The sequence below is a fragment of the Centroberyx affinis genome, unplaced genomic scaffold, assembly GCF_046629955.1.
Source record: "Centroberyx affinis isolate AG114_WGS23_722 - 3 ecotype Tasmania unplaced genomic scaffold, CSIRO-AGI_Caff_v1 ptg004783l_1, whole genome shotgun sequence".
NCBI classification, from domain to species: Eukaryota; Metazoa; Chordata; class Actinopteri; order Beryciformes; family Berycidae; genus Centroberyx; species Centroberyx affinis.
Genome location: NW_027282322.1, coordinates 109,681 through 127,500, shown reverse-complemented (window position 1 = coordinate 127,500; position 17,820 = coordinate 109,681). Strand labels below are relative to the sequence as shown.

The window sequence follows — 17,820 nt, the reverse complement described above, 5'->3', positions numbered from 1 at the left end:
AAGGGTGGAACTACATCACTGGTGGGGGACAACATGTTTACTATTTGCTTGTTATAGAATTAGAATGACTGGTAACTACTGAGTAATATACAAGTAAAACAATCTGCTTTAACCAGTAATTGTATTAGATAAGTGGCACTACCACACACTGCTGAAAAGTGAGAGCGGTGCTGGAGGTGAAGGATAAACTAGTTGAAAAAGTTAGAAACACACAACACAGAGGGAAGGGACAGTCAGTACAGAAAGTGACTAAATCAATGTTTTTTCATTAGCTTTTCATCTGCTTATAATGTAGAATGCATACAATAATACATTATATATTTTACAACAGACATACCAGTACTGACTATATACAATATTCACATAGGTGTACAAACACATTCCACACCAACTCGACACAAATAACAGAAAACAACAGAAACAGAACAGATCTAGCTGGTAAAAAGCACAGTTTTTTACTTGTACATCACTCAGTTACCAGTCATTCTAATGCTATAAGGAGTTATTACATCTATTTTACTTGAAAATTCCTTAGTTATTTCCAGTCATTACTATGTAATGAATGGCCTGTAATTTAAAGGGTTAACCAGCTAGCTAGTTCCCTTCAGGGTCAAAGGTCACCTGGCTCTGAACTGATGCCATATTGGGAGTGATGTTATCTGGATTTAGGACGACAGTTTTAAAAGAAATTCTCCCAGGGAGCATTGCTGCCTCCAGCTATAACATTATACATAGAAGCAACTTCCTGTTTAGGTCAGAGGAAACTTCCAGCTGCTTTGTTGTGATTGGATAATGAGGGAAGGGCCCCTCACTGAGTCTCTGAATTCAGCTTCTCAACCAGACAGAAAACTGACAAAACTGTGAAATGACTGGAAAAGACAACAGCAGCCTTCCAAAGGCAACAGGAAAGTGACTGTGGAGAGAAATCCGGCTGACGCTGGTTGAATAACATCTGATGAGACTCACCTTGAGCTTCCTCTGATCGCATCACTTCCTGTTAACATCACATTAACACTTCCTGTTAGGCTCTGAAAGCACACTGTGAGCCTTTGAGAGCTGAACAAACACTGCTTCTGTTGTCAATATTTATATTTAGTTGTAGTAGTTGTAGTTTTCATAGTAATAGTAATTGTAGCAGCATTAGTAATGTAATAGCAGTAGTAGCAGTAGTAGGAGTAGTAGTAGCAGTAACAGTAGTAGTAGTAGTATTAGCAGTAGTAGAGGTAGTAGCAGTAGTAGTAGTAGTTATTAATATTGTCATAATCACCATTCTTCTCTTTCTGTTTCACAGCTTTGTTGAATACGCCATTCTGATTGGCTGGTGAGGTGTTCTGAGGTTCGTCTGGATACTGTCTGACTCGACTGATAACATCTGACCTTAAGCTCAAACTCCTCTCTGCTCTTCTCTTTCTGTTCTATATGACAGAGGAATAACCTAACCTCCATCCTCATGTCCTTAATAATTACAGACCACTTTCATATCTTCCCTTTCTTTCTAAAGTTTTGGAAAGAATAGCAGCTACCCAGTTAAATGATTATCTGTCCAGCAACGGACTCTTAGAACCATTTCAATCTGTCTTCAGGTTATTTCACAGCACTGACACCAAACTCACAAAGGTGGTAAAAGACCTTCTGCTTACCTCAGATTTCAACTCTCCTCAGTTTTAGTTCTGCTTGATTTGAGTGTGGCCTTTGTTTCTTGATCACAATATACTTGCAATACAGTATACTAAATCGCCTAGCAATGTACACCGGCACCTGCAGCCCCACACTGTCTGATAGAACGCACAGTGTTTCTCACAACAACACCTCTGAATACTCCAAAGGTAACTATGGCGTACCACAAGGTTCAGCTCTCGGCCCACTGCTATTCTCTATTTACATGCCACCTCTTGGCAAAATTATCCGCAATTACGACGTCAGTGTCCACTGCTATGCTGACGATACTCAACTCTACATATGTAAGCCTAACGACCACTCACAATTTGCAAAACTAAAAGCCTGCTTATCTACGCTCAAAAAATGGATGTATTTAGATTTCCTGCTTCTGAACGGCAGCAAAACAGAGATGTTAGTTGTTGTTGGTCCAAAGACACAAAGGTCTCGGACGTCACTTTACATTTTGGACAATGTCTGATCTCATTTCACTCACACATCAGTGATATCACAAAGATAGCATTTTCCACCTTTGGAATATCGCAAAAATTCGTCCTGTCTTAAATATGGCCGACGCTGAAACCCATGTAGATGCATTTGTTTCATCAAGACTCGATTATTGTAACTCCAGTATTAAAAATCTTCAACATGTACAAAATGCTGCTGCTAGAATATTAACTAAAACTGGAAAATTTGATCATGTTACACCCATTCTGACCTCAAGCCAGATCTGACTGCAAAGTGCTTCTGCCGTCATATTTATCCGACCTCGTCGTCCTCATGTTCCCCTCCGATCGCAGGACGGTTACCTTACTGTCCGGAGAATCAAGAAGAGATCAGCAGGGGCGTCCTGGTGGTTCAGTTGTCTAAGTTCACATACCCATGTAATAAACGTGATGTCCTGGGTTCAAATCTGGCCCAGGACCTTTGGCGCATATCATCCCAATATCTTTCCTGTCTTTCTCCACTGTAAACTTTCAAAATGGCCAAAAAATATCTTAAAAAAAACCCAGAATAAAGATGGGCCTGCCTGGACAACAATGGAACTCACCTCACATACATCAATCTCCCCAATCTCCTTATTATCTGCTCCATTGTCAGCATGCACTAATACTAAGATTTTTTCCAATCCTGTAGTGTTTAATTCCATTAAAATCTGGATACAATTTCGCAAACATTTCAGTCTTAACCAGATGAATGGCTTTTCTCCCCTGTCTTTTAATCATCTCTTCATACCCTCACAAATCGATTCAAATTTTGCTGGTTGGCACCGACACGGATTAATCTTCTTTGAAGACCTATTTGACGACAAATCATTCATGTCTTTTGAATTTTTACGCAAAGAGCATGATATCCCAAAATCACACTTTTTCAGATATCTTCAAGCTCGCAGATTTGCTTCCAAACATTTCTCTACCTACCCCAAACCTCCAAATAAAGATTCTACATATGAACTATTAAATTTGAATCCATTTGACAGGGGCTTAATTTCCAGGACATATAATATTATCCAAAATATTGATCCGCCAACAAGGACTAAAATACGGGAAGCCTGGGAACGCAACCTAGAAATGGTAATCCCTGAGGATGTCTGGGTAAATTGCATCTCTGCTATACATACTTCCCCTTTTTGTCAATTCAAGATATTCCACAGAATACATTACTCCAATGACAGACTAGCTAAAATATACCCATCTGTTAACCCCACCCCTAGATATATATAGTAACACCAGTGGAAACTCATGCCACAAATGCACAACAGAAAGCAATAGCATTTAGTAGCCTCATAGCACGCAGATTAATTCTCATGAATTGGAAATCCAACAAACACTCCCCCTTCAAGAGATGGATACAGGAGGTGTTGTCCTTGCTCCAGCTTGAGAAAATAAGACAAACATTGAACGGGTCCTATGACAAGTTTACTAAAGTATGGTCCCCATTTATTGAATATGTAAAGGAACTGACCCTCTGATACACCATGCCACCTGACTGATGTTTCTCCTATTTAGCCTATTGCTACTATAACTAATGTCTATACATTGGACCTTTTTTTTATTTTATTTTTTTATTTAGGTATTATCATTTAATTTATTCCTTTACTTTTTCTTCTCTCCCCTAAATGTTTGCTAATCTGCCTAATTTCATTGTTCCTTCCTTTTGAGTGCGCTCTTGGTCCCAGGGGAGGGAGGGAGGGATAAGAGGTGGGTACTATGCAGGGTTATGTTTGTGCGAGTTCAGTATGTTTGTTCATGTGTGTATATGTTTATATAAATGTAAAACTCTTTAAATAATGTTATGAAAAAAAACAACAACAAAAAAACCCCCCAGAAGAGATCAGCAGGCAGCAGAGAGTTTTCCTACCAAGCTCCATATCTGTGGAACCAACTCCCTGTTGTGGTTATGGAAGCTAATTCTTTGGAAATCTTCAATTTGAAACTCAGAATCTATCTAATCTCACTGACATACGACCGACTGACAACTTGACCGTCTGGTCCGGGTCCAACAGTCTGTTCTCTCTTCAGTCCAGACAGCAGTAATATAGGAACCGACCTAGTGTAGCGCTGCCTCTCTTAATAAAGTACCTACCTACCTACCTCGGTCTGTCTGCATTACACTCACTGCCTGTCTGCTGTCTGGATGAGCTGTGTGTATGTGTGTGTGTGTGTGTGTGTGTGTGTGTGTGTGTGTGTGTGTGTGTCTGTCTTCAGACACCTGTCGCACTCTGTGGTTTTACCTGCAGTGGACAAACTCCCGTCTTTCTGCATCATCGTGTTTCTCTTTGTCTTATTTGGACTTGGCCCGCTCAAGGTTTCTTCCATTTTTTGGCCTTATAATGTTTTCTTGGAGTTTCTCTACAGCTTTCCAACATGCTGTTTTGTGACTGTATTGATCAGTTTGTTGTGTGATTGGCTGTTGATCAGTTAGATCTAGGTTGGCTCGCTCTCTCTAAAGCCCTAGGCAGGCTGTGATGAAGAGCAGCAGAAATAAACTTGACTTGACTTGACTGGAATGGAATGCTCACTGGTGCGTTGTGCAAACTGGTCCTGTGATCTAAACAGCAAGCTGAGGTTTTAGTCGTCTAACGTTTATTTAAAATATTTATTCACACAAATTTACAGCTGAAATAGTTTAACTCCTCTCTGAGTAGTAACTGGAATGTTTCTGGTGTGTTTTACCAACCAGCCTGCTGTTTGTTTATTCAGGAAATGTGCTTATCTGGGTCTGGAATAGGCAGGAAGACAGAGAGAGAGGGGTGGGGGTGGGGGGGTGGGGGGGGGGAGTATATTTTATTTCCTGATATTGGATGCCCAGCAGTTTACCATGTAATTCAGAGGATTACCTCACAATAGCGATGCCATGCAGCTGTGTTATGACAGACAGACAGACAGACAGACAGACAGGCAGACAGACAGACAGGCAGACAGACAGACAGGCAGACAGACAGACAGACAGACAGACAGACAGACAGACAGGCAGACAGACAGGTGGTCATGGTGTATCCTGGTCTGGATGGGCGTGGTCACCAGAGTCCAAACACACACACTTACTGTTTGATGACGAGTGAAGACCGGATGCTTTAGCCTCCCATCTGAATCACAGCGTGGGAGGGACACACACACACACACACACACACACACACACACACACACACACACACACACACACACACACACACACACACAGCTGATTTCAATTACCACAGTGCAGAGTGGAGTCAGAAGTAAATCATCACCATCGGTGGAAAACAGATCAGATCATCTGACAGACAAGACTGCTGCTGCCTGAGCTGGAGATACACAACTACTGCTACACAACTACACAACTGTTGCTACACAACTACTGCTACACAACTACACAACTGTTGCTACACAACTACTGCTACACAACTACACAACTGCTGCTCCACTCCTCCATTCAGTGTTTGGAGGAGGAAGAGGAAGCTGCTGCTGTGCCGGCCGTCGCAGCAGAAGATGTTTCTCCTGAACATCATGAGGACTCTGCTGCTCGTCTCGCTGCTCTCTGCCGTCTGCAGCGGATCTGGACCTGGATCTGGACCTGGACCTGGACCTGGATCTGGACTTGGACCTGGACCTGGACCTGGACCTGAACCTGAAGACGAATGTTCCGGCATGGGCGTCCGTAAGCTCACTCTTCCTTTCTCACTCTTCCTCTCTCACTCTACCGGTTAGCTGAACTGGGGGGGGGGGGCAGTTGCACTGACACTGCCGGGTCGGGGGTTCGACTCCCTGCAGACCGTCTGGCAGGCGGGCAGACTGTTTCTCTGCTGTTGTCTCTGTGTTTTCTGAGAGAGAAAGAAAGAAAAAGAGGGTGAAAAGGGGACAGAGGGAAATAAAAGAGTAGGAGGCAGAGAGATACAAAGAGACACAGAATAATTTGTGTGTCAGATTGTTTCTCTGCTGTTGTCTCTGTGTTTTCTGAGAAAGAAAGAAAAAGAGGGTGAAAAGGGGAGAGATGATGGAGAGACAAAGGGAAATAAAAGAGTAGGAGGGAGAGAGATACAAAGAGACAGAGAATAATTTGTGTGTCAGATTGTTTCTCTGCTGTTGTCTCTGTGTTTTCTGGGAAAGAAAGAAAAAGAGGGTGAAAAGGGAGAGATGATGGAGAGACAGAGGGAAATAAAAGAGTAGGAGAGAGATACAGAGAGAGAGAGAGAGTTCTGTTCTATTGTTCTGTTCATCTGTTATTGCATGCTATGATGGATTTCTGTAATGTCTGTGCTATGAGACAAATGTATATTCTACCTTTCTTTCCTTTTTATGGACGAGCACTATCAGTGCACATTTGCTTTGGCAATATTGTTACACAACTGTCATGCCAATAAAGCTTATTGAATTGAATTGAATTGAGAGAGAGAGAATAATTTCCTTTTATTTCCTGATAATTGGATGAGATCTGCTGCACAGCAGGTTAGCATGCAGTTCATAATAGAGAAATTCAGAAATACTAATGTAACTTATAACAGACAGAAAGACAGACAGAGAGACAGACAGAGAGACAGACAGAGAGACAGACAGAAAGACAGACAGAGAGACAGACAGAGAGACAGACCGTCTGATCTAGCGACTGCTAAACATTAAAACCTCACCAGTGGTCAAATAGACCACATTCCAAGACTGATTGAAACAATATGTGTGTGTGTGTGTGTGTGTGTGTGTGCAGGCCATGTAAAGAATGCAGATTCCTGTCTTGCTGCATGTGAACCTCGTCACAGTAAATATGTGGTACAACAGTCTGCTGTTCACTTCTGCTTCACTGCTGAGAGGATAAACACAGAAACATCAGACCCAGCTGAACTGAGAGGAACTGGCTGGCTGTCTGCTTGTCGTTTATTAAACAACTTTGTGGTTTTATATTCTTTTTATCTCCTCCCCCCCATGCCAGTTGAAACACAGGTTTGTTTGTCCACATAACAGACAGGGAGGTGCAGTACAACTCCCTAGCAGCCTTCTCCAGACCAACTGAAGTCAGTGGGTTCGGTTCTTTAGAGTTCCAAAAAGAGCAAAAAAAAATCCATAAAACGACTCCATCCAGCTCTGCAGCATAATCCAAGTCTTCTGAAGTCAAACGGTCCACACTGCAAATAAATACAGTTCTCACTCATCATTGGAGCTTAATCCTGTTATGTTCACACAGTTTGCTTATTAAGGAGAGTGAGAACCGCTTTCTAACACCGAACTCACTCCCAACCAGAACCAGAACCGGGCTGGACAACCGCTTGTTATGTGATGTACATAACATTATCACCGTTATTCTGAAAGAGACAGAGGTAATGTTAAAGGAATAGTTCACCCAAAAATGAAAATCCTGTCATCATCTCCTCCCCCTCATGCCAAATGAAACACAGGTGAAGTTTGTTAGTCCATATAACACACAGGGAGGCTGCAGCACAACTTGGTAGCAGCCTTCTCCAAAACAACTGAAGTCAATGGGGACCTGTTCTTTAGAGCTCCAAAACAAAAACAGACAAACGATCACACTGTGAATAGAAAGACCTATACACCATTATTTGTTGCAAATCAATCAGCTGTAGTTCAGATTTGCACTAAATGATGGTGTAAATATACTGTAGGTCTTTTTGGAACTCTGAAGAACTGGTCCCCACTGACTTCAGTTTTGGAGAAGGCTGCTATGGAGTTGTGCTGCAGCCTCCCTGTGTGTTATATGGACAAACTTCACCTGTGTTTCAACTGGCATGAGGGGGAGGAGATGAGGACAGGATTTTCATTTTTGGGTGAACTATTCCTTTAAGTGTTGTGAGACATTCTACAATCTTCTATCCAGTCCATGCGGTGGAAAAAGAGAACATGACGCTGCTGTCGGTGGCGGTTTATTAAGACCTTATGAATAAATTGAAGCCTCTGGTAACCGGTGTTACTGGTGTCAAGTACACTGAAAACAGGCAATGGTAGCCGCCATATTGGTCTGAAGTAAACGTTACTATGGTTACAGACATTCTTTACAACCATTGTGAGATCGGAGGAGTGGAGTGACTCCTGTTACCCGTACAGACAGTCTGGTAATGTTGCTCCAGTGTGACCAGACAGATGCAAATTCACTCTCATTCATACATTCGGTTGTCACTACTGAATTCTGGCAGTGTGTACGAGTGGAAGAGACCGATATTTACATGGTTATTTAGCACAAATCTTCACTACTCAACTGTAAAAGGGAAGGGAATAGAAAATAAGGAAGAAGGAGGTTTTTATATATTAATTTGTTTTGTTTTACTTGTTTATTTGTCTGCATACTTACCACATATTTATAGTACTTGCCTTCCCACCACTCTTGGCACATTCAACACCTTTGAGCACCTTAGCTTTAGAATACATTTTAAATACCACCCCATACTTTGTGTTTGTTTATAGATCCCCCTAAGCTTTGCAACAATTTAATTCAAGGTTTTTCTGACCTGTTACCTTCACTATTCACATTGATGTTCCCTCAAACAGTTTTGCCTCTGAATTTTTAAACACTACTGAATCCTTCAACTTAGTCCAACATGTCTCAGGTCCCACTTTCATTCATCATGGTCACACGTTGGACTTGGTTTTTACCTTTGGCTTGGACTTAAATACAACAATACAACCTGAATAACCATAAAGTCCTATTCAGCACATTGAATAAACTTGTTAATCCTGCTCCCCCAGTTTGCCATGCCTCTTCCAATGTTGACTGTGAAAACTTCTCATCCTTCTTTGTCAAAAATCAATGGTATCAGATCGCAGATCACTTCGTCTTCTCCTACTAGCATTGTCACCCAGCCTGCCCCATCCTCCTGAGCCAGTTTAACCCCATTTCTTTGCAGGACCTCACTGAAACGGTTTCCCACATGAAATCATCATCTAGCTCCCTTGATATTATCCCCACTCCTCTTCTCAAAGAGGCAATATCTGCTATTGGCCCCAGTCTGCTCAATATTGTAAATAGCTCATTGTCCTCTGGCTGTGTTCCAGGTTACTTCTCATCCAGCCTATCCTGAAAAAACCTAACCTTAACACCTCTCTTATATAATTATCCACCTATTTCCAAGCTGCCATTAATTTTCAAAGTCCTAGAAAAACTCCTAGAAGTGGTGCAACTAAACAACATTTTTGATAAATTTCAATCAGGCCTCCACTTTACTGAAACTGCACTTATGATGGTCTCAAATGACATTGTAATGCACAATGACGCAGGAGAATGCTCTGTTTCGATATTACTGCTGCATTCGATACCACTGATCACCACATCCTCCTTAATAGGCACAGCCCTTGAGTGGTTTTCTTGGTAAATGGATGGACTGCATTTATACAGCGCTTTACAACATGCCTACATTCACACAATGGTAAATGGACTGCATTATAATAGGCCCTGACCACATTATACTGTATAGAGCTTTTATCCAAAGCTCCCAACACATGCCTACATTCACCCATTCACACACACATTCATACACCGATGGCGGAAAGCAATTTGGGGTTCAGTATCTTGCCCAAGGACACTTCGACGTGTGGACTGGAGGAGCCGGGGATCGAACCATCAACCTTCTGATTAGTAGAAGACCCGCTCTACCTCCTGAGCCACAGCCGCCCCATCTAATCTTTCTTCCTATCTAACAGAACATTCACAATCTCTAGGTGACTGAACCTGCTCCCCAGGCTTACTGACATGTGGGGTACCACAGGGATCAATCTTGGGCCCGATCCTATTCTCCCTTTACATGCTCCCTCTAGGTCAGTTAATCCTCCAATTCGAGGGTGTATGTTATCATTGCTATGTGGATGACACCCAATTATATGTCTCCGTAAACCCCACCGACCTCAGCAGACTAACTATTCTCCAAGAATGCCTAACTACTATTAAGAATTGGATGGCACAAAACCTCCTCCAACTAAACCCAGACAAAACAGAGATCCTCATAATAGGCCCTGACCACTTATCAAATGTAATAAAACAATGCATTGGTCCTTGGGCTTCATATGTAAAATCTGCCTCCAAAAATCTTCCAAAAAAATCGGCGCTCAAATTGGACAAACAAATCAACACTGTAGTAAAAGCCATTTTTTTCCGGCTTAGGACCATCTCTAAAATCATATAAAATAAAGTGTCTAAAGTGCCTGTAGTGGTGCTGAGAATTAGTCCTGTGCAATAAATAAACTCCTGTGCAAATTCTTTGAACTGAAGCTTGACATGAGTCTCTGGTCCCTTGTCTGTCTCCAGGTTTAAGAGCTTTCAAGCTGATGAAGAGATGTAACTACACCATGCTGAAGGACAAGCACCAGCAGCAGCTCCAGGCTCCGATCACCAACCTGTACATCCCCATCCTGTACCTGCTGGCCTTCGGCATCGGGCTGCCGGCCAACCTGCTGGCCCTGTGGGTCCTGCTGTTCCGGACCAAGAAGCTGCCGTCCACCGTCCTGCTCATCAACCTCACCGCCACCGACTTAATGCTCCTGCTGGTGCTGCCGTTTCGGATCGTGTACCACTTTAAAGGGAACAACTGGGACTTGGGGGAACCGCTTTGTCGCGGCGTCACGGCGATGATCTACGGTAACATGTACGGGAGCGTGATGTGCCTGGCGCTGGTGGCTCTGGACCGCTACATCGCCCTGGTTCACCCCTTCGGCGCGAAGACGCTGCGAAGCAAGCGGACGTCGCTGTACATGAGCGCGGCGGTGTGGCTGGTGGTGCTCGCCGCCATGCTGCCGCTGCTGCTCTCCCAGCAGTCCTACCTGCTGGACGAGCTGCGGATCACCACCTGCCACGACGCTCTGCCGGAGGACGAGCAGGAGAACTACTTTATGCCGTACTTCGCCAGTCTGTTCGTCCTCTGCTTCCTGCTTCCCTTCCTGGTCATCCTGTTCTGCTACGGCGCCGTGCTGCGCACCCTGGTGGCCGCCGGGGACCGTTACAACCACGCAGTGCGAGTCACCGTGTTGGTCCTGCTGGTGTTCATCGTGTGTTTACTGCCCAGCAACATCCTGCTCCTCCTCACCTACTGTGATGGCTGTCTGGACGGAGATGAGGACGACCTCTACGTCCCGTACATGGTTAGCTTAGCCGTTAGCACCTTCAACAGCTGCATCGACCCCTTCATCTTCTACTATGTGTCAGACAACTTCAGGGAAAAGGTGAGGAGCGTTCTGTTTTGCGACTACTCCAAGACTCCCTCGCCGTCAGGAAACGTGTCGTACTCATCCTCTTCAGGAAGGAGGTCAAAGGTCACCTTTTTGTCCAAATCCAGTGGGACCAGCGATGGTGACGCAGCGTGAAGGACGAACACTGAGGAGTCGGCTCCTCAACAGTGTTGGGGGTAATGTACGCATTGCGAAGTAATGAGTTAATGTAATCACATTACTTTTTCCTCTAAAGTAAAGCATCCAGTTTCAGTAAACACATTACAGTTCCTGATCTAACAGATCATCGTTCCTTCCTCTTTGACTTTTTATTGGTGTAATATCTGAATATATGAAAGATTCCCCTCGTCTTCTCCTGCCTTCAAGTCAAGTCAGAAATATCAGAATTACAGCAGAGCAACATGAACAAACCAACAAAGTGTAACTATGACTCTGAATTTAATGCTGTAGGCTCTGTCTTTATTAAAAACCTTAAAGACAGATTTAGTGTCAGTCATTTAGATTCTTCTGCTGTAATGTGGCTTAGGTTGACAAGATTTATTGACACAATGAACACAAGTAAACCTAGCATCATCATTTTAGGGTGTAACGCAAAAGTAATGTAATGAGTAGTGTAACTAATTACGTTTCTTGGGGAGTAGCCTAATAGGTAAAGAAATTCATTACTTTTAAGGAAAGTAATGAATGGAAAGGTTATTGGCATAGATACTCCACTCCATTTTCTGTTCTGGTTCACTTTCTTGGTGCGGTGCGCTCCGTCTCAGCTGTTCGTCTTCGTCTCTGAACACCAACACGCTCTTTAACTGTTTATCCTGAAATTCCCTCACGTCACGTGTTCAGTGTGCTGTCGCTGGCAAACATCTGGAAACAGAAATGTAAAGTCTGACCTGCTGTGCATGAAGGATAAACACATGTCTTATGTAATATACAAATGGATAAACTCATGTCAGTAGTTGTATACCTGCTGGTGCAGTAGATGTAAACTTCACTCTCTTCCAGATGTCTGCAGGGATCTAGATGTTAGTCAGATATCTGCTGACAGCTTCAAACAGACTTTGGTTTGAAGCACCATGGGGGATCGGGCCTTCTGCTTGTCGAACAGCCTTCCTAACCATCTAAAACAGTTATTCTCAACCTTTTTCATATCAAGGACCCTAATTTAGTCCACATTAGGGCCACAGACCCCCATTTGAAGTGATTTTGTCTCTCGGACACAAATCTGAGAATATTTTTATCGTCAGATATGATTTTGTCCAGAATTCCACGACTATCTTTATTGTAGGTAGAGAGATAACTTCATCAATCAGGGTGCCCCAGTGGCTCACCATATATGCCTAAAATAAATCTTTAAAAAAAAACCCACTTCATCAATTTGCTGGGGACCCCCTGGAACCCCCCTGAGGACCCCTGGTGGTCCCCAGACCCCACGTTGAGAATCACTGATCCAAGGGCAGCGCAGACCCTGGACTCTTTTAACACAGGCCTAAAAACCTTTTTATTCAGGAAGGCTTTTTCATGTTAACTCTTGTTAGCTATCTTTTTTCTTCATTTTTATTTTTATGTTTTTAACTCTGTAGCACTTCACTGTGAATGAAAAGTGCAGTACAATGCAGTATTATTATTATTATTATTATTGTTATTAAATGATAAAGATCCTGGAAATCAACGATAATGAAAAACGATGAACTGCTGATTGTGTGAAAAGAGAAGGATGTTTCTGTTTAACCCGGTCTGCTGTTACATGGTGAAGCTGCTTGAATTTTGTTTGAAGGTAATTATTCCTGTTTAGAGAAAATTTAGCTTTTTTTTTTTTTTTTTTTAATACCAAGGTGTAATTCCTTTTCTATTCTGCATTCTTAATCAACAAGATACCATGTATGTTATATAAGCTGTGATATGTTTTAAATGTTCAAATAAAGATCAAATGTAGTGTACGTTTTCTACAAGAAAGACAATGAAGGAATTCAGCAACTGAATTCATACTAGGAAGATATTATCACCTTGTATGAAAACATATCAAATCAAATAAACAAAGTGTAGAGGCCCCAGATGTTCCTGTAGCTTATGGTTTGACGTGGAAAATGTCAAAGCTGAAACCCAGAGCCAAAACGCAGCAGACAGGAAGGAAAACGTCTGGAAACAGAAGCTCAACCTCTGGAGCTTCAACTCTCATCTCCACAGCCCAGATCTGAGTTTCCTTCAGGTTTAAACCACAGAACCTGAATGGATAGAATGGTCCTTCCACTGTTGTTCCATTGTAAGTCGCTTTATACAGAAGCTTGTCCAGCGGTTCACATCAAAATGGCCGCCACTCTCTGCTGAAAATATTTTTTTTTTTAGAAAATCGGTTGATAATTTCCCGAGAGTAACGAGTCTGTTTGAAAATGTAGTGAGTAGAAAGTACAGATTTTTCTTTTGAAATGTAGTGAGTAAAAGTAAAAAGTCTTCAGTGAAAGAAAAACTTGAGTAAAGTACAGATACTTGAAAATCTTACTTAAGTACAGTAATGAAGTATTTTTACTTTGTTACATCCCACCTCTGCGTTGATTTGAATGGGAATGACCGTTCTGTTCATTCAAGTTCTGTGTTTAAACCTCCTCCTTTATGCTATAACTGAATAAAAGTGAAGCAGGATGCTCAGCTTCCCTGGAGACACAAAGTGTAAAACCTGAAAGACTCAGATGGATTTAAGAGGTGAATAATCGGTCTGTTTCAGTCCTGGGTTCGTCTTGTCTGTCTGGTTTCGAGGTGTTGGTCTCATTGCTGTCCAGACTGATCCATTTAAAATCAGCTGAAACATCCAGCTCCACCAGACAGACACTCGGGAAAATTTAATGATTCATTTAATTTAATTTGGCTTAATTCAGTTATGAGCTGGACTTCATCTTTCAATATTATGTAAAATCAGTTGGATCCAGTCTGTAGTTCAGTCAACCAAGGACTTTAGTTCCCCATAATCCTTTAAAAAGTACCATCAATTGGTTTATCCTATTATAAAATGAGGAAAACTCTGTCCGTCTGTCTGCATCCATTTTGCTCCTCAATGGTTTGGCCAATCAATCTGAAACTGCACATGGGAATTGAGCATTGGCATAGGCAAGGACTGACAAAGCTGATTTTTCCATTTTCCCAAATTTATGCACATTTTTGGCAAGTCTACACAGAGTTGTGGCGTGCTCATCCCCGGGTATGGACAAGTAATAACAATACATTTTATTTGTATGGCACCTTTCATACAGAATTGCAGCCCAAAGTGCTTCACATGATAATAAACCAAAACAGAAAATGAAATAAACCAGTTAAACATAAATACTTAATAGGCAGTAAAATGCTGCAAAATGAAAGAGTAAAACAGGATAAAATAGGTTAAGACTGGAAGAATGAGAAAAACATAAAATTCTTCTTTAACTTTGTCTTAAAAATACCAACAGAGCTCGCTGTTCTGAGATCTGGTTTATGTTGTGCTGTCCTTCACTTTAGATTTCGGTTAGAGTAGTTAGTGTCAGTTAGAGTAGATCTCACTGTGGATCCAAACCCTTCATGTTCTTCCAGGAAGTCCAGATCCCCCGACACAGAGACCCAGTCTATGTGCTGCGGCTCTGCGTCTGCTTCACTGCTTCTTGGCCTGTGGGATCGTCCAGCAGCTCAGAGGTTTTGGAGATAATTTCAGATGAATTACTGCTTTGTCTGTGGTTATGTTTTGGACTCTCACCTGGAGACCAAGACGTAGGGATGGAGAGTCGACTCCAAAAGAGTTGATTCTCGATTGCCTTGCGTCGATTCTGAGAGATTCTACTAATAAATGGAATTGGAGTCGACTCCTGCTGCAATCTCAACTCCAAACTCTGGAATCTATACCTGTCTATACTAATCTGTGTTTGATTGCCTTGGTCTGATCCATTTCACAACAAGGGGGAGGGAGAAATTCAAGGCTCATTGGTTGGTTGGTTAAAACTTACATTTTTGCGTTGATGTTCATTTGGAATCGGAATGGATTGGTTAGTGTCAGTCGCCTCCAGGCTGAAAAATTATACTTTATGTGACAGGTAGAGAGCACAGGTAGATCCCTGTCTGTTTGTGTGACACGCCCCTTTACATAAAGGGTAATCAGGGCAGTCAATGGGCCTGAGTTTCATTTCCTCCTCATCATAGGGAGTATATAAGGCTGGAGATCAGTGTAGAGCATGCTGGTCTGTGGTTGTGCTCTTGTGCTCGTAGCTGAAGGTAAGCCTAGTATGCTAGATGAGTGATATTAATGATAGCAGGTTCCAAACTATTTCACTGCCTGGTTCACCTTATTGTAGGATCGATCAGCCTGGACCCTTATGGCTCCCCATTAGATTGGGACGAAATGGGGACCACGGTAACAATGTGTTTCTCTTCTTTCTTCTTCCAGCAAAGCCAAGCCCCAGTATAGCACTCCAGAGGAGTGTAGGAATTCCCCTGATTCTATCCTGTTACAAGGTGGTGTTTGATGTGCCAGAGGTATTTTCCTTTTTTTTCTAGTTTGTGTAAGGTTGTAATGGTCTGGACTTCAGACTACGGTAACTATTGTATTTTGTTTCTTTTTGTAGGTTATGCCCCTGCTGTTTTGCTTTAGTTATATTTATGGTTTAGTTTTTCCTTTTGCTTTAAGCACCTGACCTGGTCCGGCATTGCCACTTGTGTGGTGGTAGTGTGGAGCTACCTCCTCTCTGGTCTGGGAATACCTTTGAATTTGTTTGTATGCTTTTCCATTTTGTCTGACAAACCAGCTGTAGGTTACTGCCCTTTGTGGACCCTGAGGAGAGTGTGGCCGTGTTGACGGGTACTGGCAGCACGGGGGGGGGGGGCGGGGGCCTTCCCTGAATCACTTGCATGCTATAGAGTTAAATTTGCACTAGACACCTTTTGCTCACCTGTTGCAGTGTGTGACCTGGACACAAACACATGTGGTACGTCGTTGGCCTTGTCCTGTTAGCAAGTCTTCCCCTGTCATCGGCCTCCTCCCTCAATTCTCCACTCCCTTTGGGTACGCCAATCCTCCTTTTTATATAAGAAATTCTCTATTTTTGTACTTTACCCATTTTAATAACAATCTTACAAATAAAGTTATTTTTTCCATAGCAGCTTCCGGCGTCCCTCATTCCCAGGCTAACATTTAATGAATAAACTTTTTTTTGTGATCTTGAAACCACGTCTGTTTCATTACAAGTTTACCTGTGTGCATTTCATAGAAAAGGAGTACTGTATAGAACATCATTTCCTGGGGTGCAATTCCCTAGGTGGCGTAGTCGGTAATTTAAGGTATCAGAGCCCCTAGTAAGCCTGGTCACATTTATATTACGGGAAAATAAAGAAAAGGCAACAGTCAGACAGTGGCTTCAGGGTTTCCCTCATTTTCTAGCAATGGAGACTGAAATTTGCCATCAAATTCCTGAAACACATTTCTGAATAATCTCACATATGCAGTGGTGAAATATTAAATCTATATTGTACCATGTCAGCAACAGACTGTCTGTATTATGAGGGTGGGAATGGGATGGATGTGAGTTGTAAATGCAGGCTTATGGGCAGAAATGTGTCACTAGAAACTGAAATTAATATCTGAATTGCTCAACTTGAATAATTGCATTTAAAAAAACTGAATTTGAATCACATAATTTGTATTTAATTTGAATAATTACATTGAAAATCTGAATGGCATAATTTGAAATTGAATTTATTAGTTTGAAACTGGATTCCAATAAACTTGAAACTGAATGTAATGTTATGAAATTGAATTAATTTGCTCTGAAACTGTATTCAGTTCTCACAATTCAGTTTACTGAGACACACATCCTGGTCGTTGAGGAAGAGTAATACAGTTTTTCTCAGTCGCTTTGGTACATTTCTCGAATCATCCTCGACATTTGCAAAACAGTAAGTGCATTTCTCAAAACAATTCGTACAAATAGCAAAACACCATGGATTACCTGCAAAAGCCAGTCTCTTGCTCAAAATCCTTAGTTCATCTCTCAAAAGTAAATATCTGTGTCAATGAACATGTCAGTGCATCAGAATGACAAGTCCTTGTGTCATTGTGTACGGATAAGACAGTCAAATTGCTTAGTCATGTTGTCAATATAACAGTGTACTCTGGAGGGATTTCTGATGTAAACTATGGCTAAAGTTTTCATGACAATGATTGAAAATGCACAAGGCTGCACTTTGTCTGTATGGCAGATATCAGTTTCAACAGTACAAAGTTACACATTACTGTATGTGGGAGATTGATTGCAAGAGATTGGACAGGATTCACATTTACGCTTTTACTGTTTGTACTGTAATTTGTTGACAGACCATGTCACTGCGATACATAAGAGAAAAAGACACAACTGTTTTACAGCACTGCACAGCACAAAGGAAAAAATACAAAATTAGAAATGTAAACATAGGAAACAGCCTTAGGCAGAACTGTACATGCAGCACTGTATGGGGAATTACAGTGCAGTCTTTCTATACCTAACGTTCCTGTCTTGTAACACTGTGTTGTGCTCTGTCTATA

The 17,820-nt window shown here is 42.0% G+C and overlaps 1 protein-coding gene across 2 annotated transcripts; it reads left to right on the top strand.

Moving 5' to 3' along the window:
* The first annotated feature begins 5,434 nt into the window (after positions 1-5,434).
* On the top strand, positions 5,435-13,182 carry LOC139666059 (proteinase-activated receptor 4). Of its 2 annotated transcripts, XM_071545151.1 has the most exons (3): positions 5,767-5,792; positions 9,795-9,890; positions 10,378-13,182. In XM_071545151.1, the coding sequence occupies exons 2-3, from the start codon at positions 9,878-9,880 to the stop codon at positions 11,427-11,429; spliced, it is 1,065 nt and encodes a 354-aa protein (XP_071401252.1). In that variant the 5' UTR covers positions 5,767-5,792; positions 9,795-9,877; the 3' UTR covers positions 11,430-13,182. The 2 variants fall into 2 exon arrangements, with proteins under 2 accessions (XP_071401250.1, XP_071401252.1); XM_071545149.1 differs by lacking the exon at positions 9,795-9,890 and having other exon boundaries at positions 5,435-5,796.
* Positions 13,183-17,820: the final 4,638 nt, after the last annotated feature.